Source organism: Nanorana parkeri, unplaced genomic scaffold (assembly GCF_000935625.1).
Source record: "Nanorana parkeri isolate BGI_ZX_2015 unplaced genomic scaffold, ASM93562v1 scaffold13, whole genome shotgun sequence".
Taxonomy (NCBI): Eukaryota; Metazoa; Chordata; class Amphibia; order Anura; family Dicroglossidae; genus Nanorana; species Nanorana parkeri.
This window is the reverse complement of record NW_017306281.1, coordinates 1,230,880-1,245,371: the sequence shown is the minus strand read 5'-3', so window position 1 is coordinate 1,245,371 and position 14,492 is coordinate 1,230,880. Positions and strand designations below refer to the sequence as shown.

At 40.7% G+C, this 14,492-nt stretch overlaps 1 protein-coding gene across 1 annotated transcript in view; it reads left to right on the top strand.

The window, feature by feature from the left end:
- Nucleotides 1-7,029, top strand: part of VPS33A (VPS33A, CORVET/HOPS core subunit) — a 26,677-nt gene extending 19,648 nt beyond the window's left edge. The window contains exons 9-13 of the mRNA XM_018557045.1: nucleotides 1,514-1,581; nucleotides 2,660-2,797; nucleotides 3,925-4,062; nucleotides 5,000-5,168; nucleotides 6,803-7,029. Coding sequence (XP_018412547.1) covers nucleotides 1,514-1,581; nucleotides 2,660-2,797; nucleotides 3,925-4,062; nucleotides 5,000-5,168; nucleotides 6,803-6,996 — 707 coding nt within the window. The 3' untranslated portion in view covers nucleotides 6,997-7,029. The remainder of the gene's footprint in view (nucleotides 1-1,513; nucleotides 1,582-2,659; nucleotides 2,798-3,924; nucleotides 4,063-4,999; nucleotides 5,169-6,802) is intronic.
- Nucleotides 7,030-14,492: the final 7,463 nt, after the last annotated feature.

The window sequence follows — 14,492 nt, the reverse complement described above, 5'->3', positions numbered from 1 at the left end:
CCCCATCCATTGCCTTGGATATTGTTAATGCTGAACTCCAGGCAAATCTCTAAATACACAGATACACACAGATAATACACAGATAAAATAAAAATGTATGGAGCCAACAGATTCACATTTCTATCCATTTTATTACCGAGATTCCCACAGCACACTACTGTCTTTATTGCAATCAAGGAATGCACTGCTAATACTACCCTGCTAACTGTACAGTCAAGGAGCAGCAGCAGACTGACAAGGTCATCTCTCTGCTCAGTTTGCTCCCTCCTCCCATCAGCTCATTCCTTATTGGCATACTTTACAATCTGCTTACCTGATTGGCACCCAGCCTGAGTGCTGCAGTACAAGGGTGTGCAAAAGGCTGAAACCGAGTGAAATTCAGGTACCTACAGTAGTTTTAAAATTAAATTTACTCTTCATGCCCAACTTTAGTCTTTGACGAACACTTTTCTTAGCTGATTTTCACTGCTGTTGTAAGCTATAATTATATGCACATTTATTTTATTGCTGTAGAGGACCCTAGAGCTTTGGCTTACTCGCCTTGTATGAATGTGTTTGACCTAAATCTCATGCTTACCAACTGCAAAGTTTTTATCTCTGTTATGCGCCTTTTTGAAGTGTTTTTGGGACGTATTCATGTTTGCAACTCACTGCACTTTTTTTTGCGACATTTGACATAATTTCTCAACTGCGCAGTATTTGCGTCCAGCATTTGCGACATTAAAAACCCTCAACTGCCGCACATTCTAGTAGTTCTCCTGAGCACTTCTTAAAGTATTGGAGATAATTCAGCTGTCACCCTGAAGGTTCCCTGCAAGCTTGCGACAGTTTAGCGACTGGGACAATTTTGAGACCATTCTACTTAGGAAGGCATTTAACAATGAAACACAAACCAGGATAATAAATCTGTCACCTATATGCACTAGAAATCGGGGATACAGCAGTTTAAAAGATGCTGATGATGCAGCCAAATTGATGAATTCCTCCCCAATGTGTTTACTATGTTGGTTACCCACCTTTGTTGCCTTATTGTAATCTTGTTCTAAAACCCAATGGAAATTCTTGAACAGAAAACTAGATTTAAGGGATTACTAATCAGTACAGAGCAGCATTAAGCCCTAAGCACATAGCAATGAGAATAAAGGTGCATTTGGATGCACATCTAGATGTTCAGCAGTGTCTAGGTGCATTTAGTCTAGCTGTGTTTTACATAAACGAGAATCTTCTGTATTATGGAAGTGTTCAGCCTGATTTTATGTGACTAAATCGGTTTGAACACGGCTGAACTCAGGAAAATCTCAACACAGGAAAAAGTGACCTGGGAAGCATAAAAGTGGGGTATACTTCCTTCCATGATCATTTCTCCTGTGTTTTCTGCAGACAACCCGTGTGCATGGGGCCTGGTTCTGAGCACTTTTGTTTTATCTAAGACATGAAGGAATGGCATACTTTAGTACGCCTTTTTATGAATCCGGGGATGCTAGTTTGACTACTTGTGCTTCTTTCTTTTCAGCTTCAGAAACGTTCTTTGATAATTTAACAGTGGAACAAGAATTTATGTCGGGGTTTGACACCGACAAGGTTAGTTCTGGTTTATACTGATTTTCAAAATAACTGGAGCCACTTCTAAAATAACATATAAAAAAATAAGGGGGATTGTTCTGATAATGTGGAGCTGTGGGAATATGTAAATAAACAATAGTGCCAATTCTCCGCTGTGCTTCTAGTGACCGCTAGTTTGTAGTGGCCCTCTGTAGTCTGGATTTGTCAAATACCATGCAGAAATCCCAAAACTTGCTTATTGTACATTTAATGCTCTATAAAGCAATAAAAGGTTAATCCTACAAGGTAACTATTTGTATTGTTACATGTAGCCTTAGACCCTTCTCACCCCCCTACTTTAATCAGGATGGCTTGTAACTTTGATTCCAGGTCTTCTGCATGGGGCATTCCTGTGTCTTGTAGCATTATATGAAAGTAGGGATGCACCGATACCGTTTTTTTTACGGTACTCGTCAATACCGGAAGTCCCATTAATTAAGCTTCCTGATTAGCCGGGAAGGTGACGAGCAACCATGGAGCCGACTTTCTGGCCAATCAAGAAGCTGGGCGGTGGGTAATGACTCGCCACTTATCTTCCTGATCTGCCAGCTTGCCAGCTACATGCTCCCTGGTAACTTCTGATTGGTGGAGCTTCCCGGCCAATCGGAAAGCCAGGGGGCAAGAAGTTCCGATATTGGGATAGGCATCGGTAGCATTTACTTGCCCCATATACTCAGTATCGGCACCGATACTAGTATCTGTGCATTCCTATATGAAAGTGTAAAAGTAACTCCTTGGCAGAACAATGGTGTATTATAGCTTTAAGAATTCAGTGGTCTCGCTCTGCTCCCTAGCAGCTTCCCAAGCACTTATAATGTTGAAAGAGTCAGTTCTCTGCAATATCTTAGCAGATTACTTGCTCACCAGCCTGTACGAATAATAAAAACCCTTTTTGAGCATTTGTGGGGGCATTTACATGATGATATGACACGCAATCCTTATGGATCTGATATTTTTTACGTTTCATTTTGTGTATCAAAAGTTCCAAGGGTTCAGACAAATCACCAGGTTTTAATTAAAGGTCTGTTCCCTTACATTCTTTGTGTTTTTGATCCAGGTAAATCCACACATAGAAGATTGCATTGCAAAGAGAGACCCACTGATAAAGATCTTACGACTAGTCTGCCTTCAGTCTGTGTGCAACACTGGACTCAAGCAGAAAGTGCTGGACTTCTACAAGAAGGAGATACTTCAGGTGAATTACACAAATTGTGTGTGTGTGATGCTTGCTCAGGAATTTTTTAATCAAATATTTTTTATTAAGAGTTTTGTTACAAAGGACAAGAACAAGGTGCATCAAAAAAAATTAGATGCAAACTTTGAGAACATACAAAGTACATTACCATACAATAAGAGGGAGGGACACAAAGGAAAAAAATAATAATAATGGAAGAACAAAGGAAAGAGTCTGTAGTCGGTCATAAAACCGGGGGGGGGGGAGAGAAATTCCCTCAAAACATTGTCCAATCATCTAGCCCCCAGGAGATCAGGTGACAAGACATGAAACACCATGCATATCATAGAAGGCATCTGCTAAAATAAACCCTGAGCCATGTGCAACGTCCTACTGCTCAGGAATTTCATTTGAAATGATCAGAAATAGTGCTGGTGTTTGGGGGCTAGTATACACAGGTTCTTATAAATCACATTTGGAATTTTGAAGCCTGTTAGGGATCTTGGAATTGGATCTAACAGGGCAGGACACACTAGAAGGTTTTTTTTGTTTTTTTCCCTCTATTGTCACTTGTTGCATTTTTGTTCTATCGCTACTCTTGTGCTTAGTTGGAAGTTTCTAAATCTCTGATTACTAGTTCCTCCCACACACAGAACACACATGATGTTGTTTCTGTCAGATTGGGAGACTCTGATCTTGTATCTGTGGATATCCTAGAATTTGTGGCAACGCTAGCAGTGAGTCTATCTAGACTGCCACTGACCAATCCATCTTTGCCACTACCATTATGTTCTGGAAGGGAGACATGCTTTTCATAAAAAAATCCTTAAACCCACCAGTGTTGTTTCTGCAATGTTTTCATTAATTTTGTGCCACCAGCACATGCACAGTGTATGCTACATTCAAGGCATGCCTCTGGTGATAAGTCACAGTTCCCTGAATGCCTATTTCAACTCTCAACTCAACTTTCAAGCCCTCATATGGCCAGTGTCATTGCCGAACACATGTGTAGCACCATGTCAACTGCAGATTTAGATCTAAGTTGACAACATCCATATCAGATAGGAGGGTTTAGTTCCACTATATTTGTCTCGCTCTTTTTTAATATAGAAAATGTTTTTTTTTTTTTTTTTTCTCTTACCTTGCAGACCTATGGATATGAACATGTTTTGACTTTGCACAATCTGGAAAAGGCGGGGCTTTTAAAATCCCAGACTGGCAGCAGGAACAATTATCCAACCATCAGGAAGACCTTGCGTCTTTGGATGGATGATGTCAATGAGCAGGTGAGTCGGGACATGTGTGCAGAATTGAATAAAGCATAATGTATATATGCCAAATAAAAAGCCCATATCCACCAGTCAGAATGAATTAATCACATCAGTGAACTGACTACAGTAAATCACAACCTGAGTTGTCGCACATGATTTCTGACCTTTTTATTGCTTTACTGAGTATGTTTATCAGTCCTCATGGGTATTTCCACTGGACCGGACCTTTTCTTGAAACTGTTTTATAGTGCAATTAAGAGCCATAAGGAAAAAGATTTGTCTCTGGCAGTACTTGTCAGCTTTTTAAGTGTTTTCTAAATGATTGATGTATATGTTATTACAGTGGTAACATATACTGGTAGCACCCAATTGGATATTACCTTTTCTTATTTTATGGAACATTTTAAAGGAAAGCAGTCATAAAAAAAATAGAGGCTGACTTTTTTTTTTTTTACCTAATGTAAATACTAATTGCCTGACTTGCAACAAGTATGCAAACAGGGAATTAAGACCTTTCTTTGACTTTCTAGATCTGCAAGCTTCTTGATAGGTCAGTAGCTCAGAAAGTATTAAAGCAAGCCAAGCAACTAGTATTTTCAGAAGGTGGCCAGCAATAGCAGCCTCCGTACTTTTGCCATGAGAGGTATACGTTAAACAAGAATTCTCATTTGGTTTCTACAGGCAGTAACTACAGTTTTGAACCCTATTTTCTTTAACTTAATTTCAAAACTTTTATACCAGTACAAAAGAGAAGACATAGAACAACGAAACGTAAAATGTACAACATCCCACCTCTGTGAATATGCACATTGTCACTTCTTCATGTTAACGTATTGGCCTCTTAGGTAGAAAGCACACTACACTGTGTATCATTTGCTTTTTCTGCTTATTGCCATATTACTTGTATAAAAAAAGATTCTTTTTAAACCAAAACTATTTTTATTCTATACAGAATCCCAATGACATCTCCTATGTATATAGCGGCTATGCGCCTCTCAGCGTGCGTCTGGCACAAATACTGGTTCGGCCTGGTTGGAGAAGCATTGAGGAGGTTTTAAAACTCCTTCCTGGGCCCCAGTTTGAAGAGCGGCAGTCACTGCCTCCTGGTCTGATGAAGAAACGTATGTGACCTACTTTATTGTATATTATAATTCAGTTTTTCCTCTCTCTTCATTCTGTATGTCCCCTTCATAGGCTGTCTTTTTCCCTCCTTACACTTATGTCACTGGAACTTAAAACTGTGCAGGAGTCATTTGCTATGCAGTTCTTGTTAGATATACAGTATATCTTGTAAGATATGCAGGTCTTGTAAGTGTCATTGATCATTGCATGATTTCCTTGCATACTACACAGAAGGTATATAGTCATATGTGTCGAGGTCATTGCCTGGATTCCATGTTTAATTTCTCATTGTACGTTAGAGTCTGAGATGTTGCTATATGCATCACCATTCTTAACAACAGTTTAACACGTAAAACATAGTCAGTCCTATTGTGTAATGATGTGGAGAAAGGTTTATAGCAGAACTCCAGGCAAACGTTTTATTTTTGCCTGTGCCTGGGGGAGGACATTTACATAGTTATAGTCACCCGATCCACTGAGGCAGCCGGCTGTGACAGTGCTCCCTCCAGCCTGTTTCCTTCACTGCAGTGATGGTATGTCCCTCAGCATCCTGATGTCCTATACACTGTGTATAGAACGTGATGGCTCAGGGACCTTAGACCACTGCAGAGGGGAAGCAAGGCTCAAAGGACCAGTCTATGCTCTTAGACCAGTCCTTTGAGCCTTGCGTCCCCTCTGCTCTGCCAGCTCAGAGGATTGGGTGAGTATTACTTTTTTAATTACTCATTAGACCAAAATGAGCAGTTAACCCTTGCAGTGTGGTGGCGGCGTATCCCTACTGCAAGGGTAAATTAAATATTTTGCCCAGTGTTCTAAATATTTTTAATTGCTTGCAAAGCCTTGGCTACTTCAAAGCTATCTGTGTTTGTCCAGTTTAATGATGATGATGGATGTTGGTAGGATTTGGCTGAATCCTTGTTCTCCATCTAAGTCAGGACTGGAAGAGCCAAATCCCAGGAGCCAGGTAGCCAAGGCATTATCTTAAACATTTACAGCTGGCACAACTTTTGAGGTTTGGTGTAGTTGTCAATAGAGCTGACTCCTACAGAAAAATCTTGCTGGTTTCTGAATTGGACATACTGGCTCCTGAATTCCATAATTTGTCCACCTTGGTCTAAGTAAATGTAAACCAATGCACTGCTTACTTGTTCAGTATTGTGGCTTTGTTCTATCATAGAATAAGCCATGGATACGTGTCAAGTAGTAAAATAACCAAAAGTTTTTTTTTTTAATGGGTCATTTATTTAAATTCAAACTAACAATGTCTCCTTCCACTAGGGAAATTTTTTAGCTGTGTCTAATTGTTCCATGAATATACTGTAGGCAGTCTTTGCTATTGTTGGTGAGAATTCTTCTAGGATTGAGTCTAGTGTAGAATAAGACTTGTATGTCTCTCAAGAAATTTTTACAAGCCTGTTGGGAAAAGTTTATCAACAATACCATAATAAGGGCTATGCTAAGCTGACAAGTTGAATATTGCAGCCATAGTTTCCTGCTTATATTCATCAGGTCCCCTGATCCATGATTAGGGTTTTGCAATATCATCATTAAGTAATCTCAAGCTTTCTGATGGTGGAAAGGGATTTTTTTTCTACTAATCTTTTGTACTAATCTGTCTGTCTTTTTAATGCAGGTCAGCAAGGTGAAAACAAGGTGATGCTCATCTTTTTCCTTGGTGGAGTAACATTTGCAGAAATTGCTGCCCTCCGATTTCTGTCTCAGTTGGAGGATGGGGGGACAGAATATATCATTGCCACTACAAAACTCATCAATGGCACAACGTGGATAAAATCTCTGATGGAAAAGCTTGAGGCAGCCCCATTTTAAAGATGAGGTTGAACTTTTTCCTTAACATGACGTTTGGAGTTACCAAGACCTTTTTTACAGAAGCAGCCAAGGCAAGAATCAAAAGACCTCCCATGTTTGTTCCTTGAGGTATTGAATGCAGTCCAGTTTGCTTCTGGAACTATGTTACCTGTTGCATAGGAGGCCATTAAAATACCTGTGACACTTGTATATCTTGTAGTGGCACTCCAAAGGCAGGCTGTGGGCCTAAACATATTTCATGATCGGCAAGAAACTGGCAGAAGATAGTTGCAGTTGGCTTGTGAAAGAACATAATCGCTGTGACTGTAGAAGAGACAACACACAATACAGGAGTTCTGTGCTATCTAAATGTTTGATTAATGGAAACATGGCATAGTCCTGTATAGAAGACAGATAAGAACAGGCGTGTGCGTGCTCAAAATGGCAAAGACATTGAGCACAGGACAATATTGAGAAATGGTGTTCTCTATGGCTTTGTGGATGATCGTTATACAGATCTATGGAAATTCGTATAAACTGTATAATTTCTCGTTACCTGTGCATAAACGTGCAATGATGCAACGCCCAACCATGCCTGACTGTGGCTACACTCTACTGTACAAAGCTACATTAAGACAGAACAGGGCCCTAAGCAGGTAACAACTTTGGGCCCCCAATTTGTACATGTCAGCCTTTCCACATACCAAACTTTATACAATACAGCCAAATAATGGAGCTTACATTTACAGGCAAATAACGTTTAAGGTTAAATCTTAACAGCAAAATCTGAATACTTTCCCAGCCAAAATATACACTCGTATATATTTTTTATATATAGTACCAGAGATGCTCAATTATGTGTTAAGGAGCAGAAGGTCTGTTTAATATTTCTACACCACCCTGCTTCTTGTCAAGTAGTGGTGTGATTGAGCGGGGGAGTGGCACGTTGCTAGGAAAGTTAATGCTGAAAGCTTAGAAGAAAGCGACTGCATAAATTGGCCTAAAGTTACTCGCACATGTTACAGCTTAATTCCTTCTTCGCCATACAGAAACAAAACGGATAAAGGTTGCAATTGGATATTTTTTTTTTTTTTTACAATAAAAACATTTACTGATTAAATAAACAAAGTCCTACTGATGGCTGTTTGATACGTTTCTTTCATTGTGTATGATGCCGAATAATCATCGTTATGTGTACAGACCCTCAAAGAAAACTCGCTCTAATAAAAAAGAAAAAACACTGCACTTATGGTCATCTGTCTACCTTCCTGATCTTGCGTACCTGACATTAAAGGAACCCTGTTACCAAACTGAAACTCACAATATAAAATGTGCCCATAAAGAAGAAAGCAAATGCTTTTCTGCAGGGGGTGTAGAAATTAACATGGAACTCCAGTCTGTCCAATCCAGGAGCAGAATTATTTTTAGGAGCCTGCTCCATTTGACAACTAGAGAAAACCATAAGTCTGTATTCACACCCAGGCGACCCCCTATTGTGTTTGTCTTTTTTTTGCACGCGTATTAAGTCGCACATTTTTCTGTGCAGGTTTTGGCACTTTCATATGAATGGGCAAAACGTGCACAAAAAAATAAATAAATTGTAATGCGTGTTTTTCAAGCCTTTTCTATTGAGTCTATGGGAATAAATCACACTGAAATCTGCCCTAAAGTAGCTCATGTACTTTGTTGAGTGACTGTTGTGTTTCTGCTTACGACAAAACTCACAGGTGTGAACTGGGGCCATAGATATGAATGGAATTCCTTGGGTGGAACATAACAATAGCAAACCAGATCGACAGAAGTGATTCTTTTTTAAGAAACCTCTGCCCCCTATTCCTCTTGAATAGAGTGGTCGCAGGGGAGGTAAGCATTTACTTCTTTACACATCTTTTATAATAGGATTTTCAGTTTGATGGGATTTGCATAAAGTTAACAATTTTGAAGAGTTTAATTTATATTGCTGTTCGTTCTGAAAGCTACCAGATGGCACCTGCTTTCACAGGAGAACATTACTTGTTTCTGTTATTCACACATAGATATACACATTAAAAACCATACTTACCCACAGTAATACAGGTAAGCAAAGATCGCTAAAGTCTACACCACTGTTAGCTTTGCATAGTACAGCTAGTGAATAGTCATGGCAATGTAACACGCCTGGTTTGGGAATCATGAGATTAGCCGACACCTTTTGAATAGGTTGCCCTGTTTTGTGACATTAAAGGAGAACTATGGGGTCACTGTTTTTCCCCATAGTTCTCCTTGGGGTAACGGGAGGACACAAACTAGCGTCCTCCCGTCACCCTAAGCTCAGTATATCGCGAGCTACGGCTCGCGGTATACTGACGCCGCACCTGGAGCGGATCCCGACTTAGATGACGGGATCCGCCCAGCTGCGTGAGTGACAGCTGGCTCTGCCTATCTAGAGGCAGAGCCAGCTGTACCCGCCCCCTACCCCGTCCGTTCCGCCAGTCAGCGCTGGCAGATCGGAGAGGGGAATCCAGCCCCTCCCCCTGTCACGGCAGAGAGCCGTGACAGGATCGAGAGGTGAGGGAACCCGGTATGTGTTCCCTCACCTCCCGATCTACTGAGCCGACCTGTGACAGTCTCATTGTCACAGGTCGGCTTAGAACTATGACGTGAGTGGAAATCACTCATGTCATAGTTCTCCTTTTAAGGAGCACTCTCTGCAAACTGGTAATGCGTGTGTAAAACAGAGCACACATATTTGTTGTATGACTATTCCTGATCTATCTGTATGGAAGCATTTATTTGGATTGACTCTTCCTCCCTTCAGTCCTAAAGATCGTTTATCATTTGAAGCCCTATCACAGCAGAAGTGTGCTTCTACTACAGACCCCTACTTAGGGTTGGATCATGTGCTGCTATAGACAAAGTTCAAAAGAGGAAATATTTTATTTTTTTGCTTTTCCCCTTGATGAATTACAAACGGCTGTTCTGTCTTTCTGAAATCTGCTGTTGTCTGGAGATAGACTCTGCCATTTTGAGTGGCTGTATTTGACCACTTTCTGGTATAAAAAAAGTTGATCCCCAATTCCTGATTTATACAGAACCTTGACAGCACCTTTTGGCAGAAAGTCCAATCTTGGCTTCAAGATCACTTTAGTGGACAAATAAAATTTAAAGGAAGTGTTCTGCATGCCCTAAGGATTTATTTGCTAACACCCTCCTTGCTGATTTATGTCATTAAGAAAGCTGCTTTCAAAGTAGGTTCTCCTATACTTGGCTTGAATGTTGGATCTGCTAATCGAGAACCATAGCCAGGCCCCACTTAGGATTGCATAGTCTCCTTAGTGGTCTTAGATGGACATTTCTGAAAAAATGGACTACTATCTAGGTCTGCTCTTAAGGACAAACATGAGGGGTGCCTGAACCTTAAGTGAGCTGGGACTTAGTTCTATTTTGGATCACTTTTGGAGGAATGCAATCTATAGGTTGCTGGGGCAAAGCTAGATGCAGTAACAAACAGCAGGGACTCTCTCCCACATCCTGGCCTTTCACTGGTAGTTTGCTATATTCATCATGTGTCTACTACCACACGCTGGGCTTCACTGGGTGAGTTATGAATATCTTGTCCCAAGGATTTGCTCATCTATTGATTTTTTTAAAATTTATTTTTTTGCCACACTAGAAGGGTAAACCTGCCACTGGATTATGGGGAATGTAGCCTTCAGGGTTCTGATGATTTTTAGACACTGTGCTGCTGATAGTGTACAGGCCATTACCTGCTGTCTGACTATCAGTATCTTCACTTCTGGTGGACTTGAATTGTGCTCCTGGGGTCTGTGATAGCTCTAACTGGCTCCTACAGTAGTTTATGATCTAGCCAAAGTTGATGAGAGTAGTCCATTCTTCTTCACCCTATTGAAGTAATTGTTCTTTACTGCATGCTAGGAATAGAACATTGTTGAGGTAATGTTGGATTTGTAGTCCTTTCTTCCTCTACCATGCTATGACTGCTAGGAGAACCTTGGGGAACATCTGAGGGTATATGGAGAGGCTAAATGGAAGGCACACAAATTGGTAGTGAAGTTTCTCAACCACAATAGTTTTTTTTTTTTTAATTACAGGTATTTATATAGTGCCAACAATTTTTACGCAGCGCTTTTACATTAGTCCCTGCCCTCAAGGAGATTACAAGCATATATATATACGATGACCAATTTAGACCGGAACCAATTAACCTACCAGAATGTCTTTGGAGTGTGGGAGGAAACCCATGCAAGCACAGTGAGAACATGCAAACTCCTTGTTGATAGTGACCTGGCCGGGATTCAAACCGGGGACCCCCCCAGCACTACAAGACAGAAGCACTAACCACTACGCCATTGTGCTGCCCAATACAGAGAGATGTACATCTGAAAATAATCATTTAAACGGAGAATGTAAATATACATCCTTTTAATCTATGGACAGCATGCAACCATCAGTAAGAATTGAATGCAAGAGGGTCTGTGGCAATTCCATTGCTGTCTACGTCCAGGGAATTGCATCTGTACCTATATGGATGTGCAAGTTTGGGTCAGCATGTAGCAGTACGCAGCTTCATCCTAACATTGAGTTGCACAGTCGGCTGCACACACACCAGCTGTCACTCCCAGACACAGGTTTCTGCACAGATGTGCACATGGTACAGCTAAAAAAAAGAAGCAGTTTCAAAAAAATTGTCATACATGACAGGCAGGCATGATTCACACAGAGGTTACTCTGTACTACAGTATTAGTGCAGGCCCAGAGTAGTGCCGTGACGGTAAGTGTGACCTGCTGTAGCGATGATGATATTTGCTTAAAGCTGCTGAATCTCCTCTGCTTGCTTCACTGTCCTTAGAATGACAATGGGAACTTCAGCTAGCTCTAGAAGGGCTGTGATAGACAAACAGAACTGAACAAAAACTGATATTAACTCAACAAGCAATCCATTATCTTTACTGGTCCCTACCTTTTTTGTTCAGACTTGACCCTTAAATGTATCTGCTTAAAGGGGTTCTAAACCCTCCCGTGTTTTTGCCTATATCTACTGCTATCAAGCAGTAGATATAGGCAAACAGTTTTGTTTTTTTTTAAACCCCGCTAAAATGGCGGTTTAAACTTACCTTTTCTTCTTTGCGCGCTCCCGCCCGAGAAAACGAAACTGTTCAGGCGGCTGCAAAGCATCTTGGGGCGGGCGCATGCGCAGTTCGGATTCTCGGCCGGGAGACGAGCAGGTACGCAAGGTAAGTGTATGGACGCGTGCACCCGCATGCAGACACCGCTGGATCGGAGGGACAGAGCAGTCAGCGCTGGATCGGAGAGCCGCCGCACCGCTGGAGGGACAGATTAAAACATCAGGAAAGAAGAGGAAGATCGGAATGAAAGACATCATTTAAGGTAAGTGCTGACATTAACATGGGGGGGAGGAAAAAAGATTTTTGACTTTAATGTCACTTTAATGCTGGTAAGTACCCTGCTATAGAACAGATGACTCCAGAGGAAAAAGATAAAAGCCATAAACTACTCACCTTGCCTCCACCAGACTCACTTCTCCAAATCAGCTGCGGAAATGTGAACATTGGCATACCAGAATATGACCTGCATCATAATGGCACAAGCTGGCCGGAGGGTCATTTGACCTTCCCACAGTGGTGCAAATGCAATACACCCTGTAAGGATGCATCCCACACACTCACTGTCTGCCTGCATGCGCAGAACTCAACTTAATAATGGAGTGAGCAGGGTAACCCAGAGGCTTCAGCAGAGGTCAGGTATAACAGACAAGAGGTGTAGAAGCTCTAAAGCAGCATAGCAGAACAGCAGCTATGAGCAATCTAGACAGCAAGTACTATGTCCCAGTTTAAGGAGTTCAGTGGGATATTAGCCAGTTATCAAGCTTTACACACTAGCCATGGTTCACTGGGAACTCATATAGAGATCCATACTATTGACCTCTCATCACCATATAATGCTAAACAATGGTACAACTGTACTGCTACAACTACGGGGATACTTCCAGGGAGCAGGAGCAAAAAAAAAAGGAATGTTCCTGCTTGGACAGTGCTCAAATTTATAGAGAAACAATTCTGGGAGTTGAAGGGAAGTGGAGTCAACCCATATGTGTGATGTCATGGACATCTCAGGAAACGCTATTTACCCATATCAGCTTTTTTCTTTCTTTATTCCTTGCCCTTTTTGGAAGCAAAAATTATGTTCTATTCAATTTTCTGCCATTAGCAGGAAATTAATCCTGTCAATCAGTCAATATCACTTTTTTGTAGGTTCCAGAAAACAAAGGTATTTCTACACAATGCGCTTTAATTCAGCAGGGAATTGTCCACCATCTAGTTCTTTTTTCTGGAAGGGATCTGCATGAGTTTCTGCAGATTGTGATCAGAATAGGAAATGTAACACATATACAATCTCAAGGTATGTCCTGATGGTGGTTTTCTTGTAAATTGTGTCTAATGTATTTTGCTAGACTGAATTGAAAACATAATTTGCTCTCAGATTTAGACATATGTAGCTGTTAATTAAAACCATAATTAAATATGTCCTGATGAGAAAACACTGTCATAAACACATATATCAAGTGTTATTATAGGGCATCTACAGACCTGCCTGTTCCCTCTGCAGCTTGGCCTACATGTAAACATTAATATGCACTGAAGACCTAACTGCAGTTAATCGTGTAACAAGGGAAAATGATAATCTGTGAGTGTATACAACACCAAATTTCCAATAGAGCCCAGTTATTCTTGCTGGTTGTGTCTCAAAACAAGACTGGGCCTGTCAAGAATTAGAAATAAAGGAAGTAAAAAAAAAAACTAACAAAAAAAATGAATAGATAGAATTGGTGTACATACGAACGCACGCACGCACACACATATATATATATATATGGAAATAATTGGACACTGACAGTTAAACAAGGAATCTGGGCTCAAGTGCAGTATCTCAGCTTTAAGTTGAGGGTATACATATCCATATTGGAGGAAGGGTTTAGGAATTACAGCTCTTTAATATGTAGCACCCTCTTTTTACAGGGGCCAAAAGAGATTGGACAATTGACTCAAAAGCTGTTTCATTAACAGGTGTGAGCTATTGCTTCATTATTTCCTCATCAATTAAGCAGGTAAAAGGTCTGGAGTTGATTCCAGGTGTGGCATTCACATTTGGAAGCTGTTACTGTGAACAAGTGAACAGTGAAGAACATTCTCCAGGAGGTAGGCATATCATTATCTAAGTCTATCATAAAGAGACAACTTCACTAGAGAAATTACGGAGGGTTTACCACAAGGTGCACAGCATTCATAAGCATCAAGAATAGAAAGGCCAGATTAGACTTTGCCAAATAATATCTTAAAAAGTCAGCCCAGTTCTGGATCAGCATTCTTTGGATAGATGTAACTAAGATCAACCTGTACTAGAATGATGAGAAGAAAAAAAAAGTATGGAGAAGTCTTGGAATGGCTCACGATCTGAAGCATACCACATCATCTGTAAAACACAGTGGAAACAGTGTG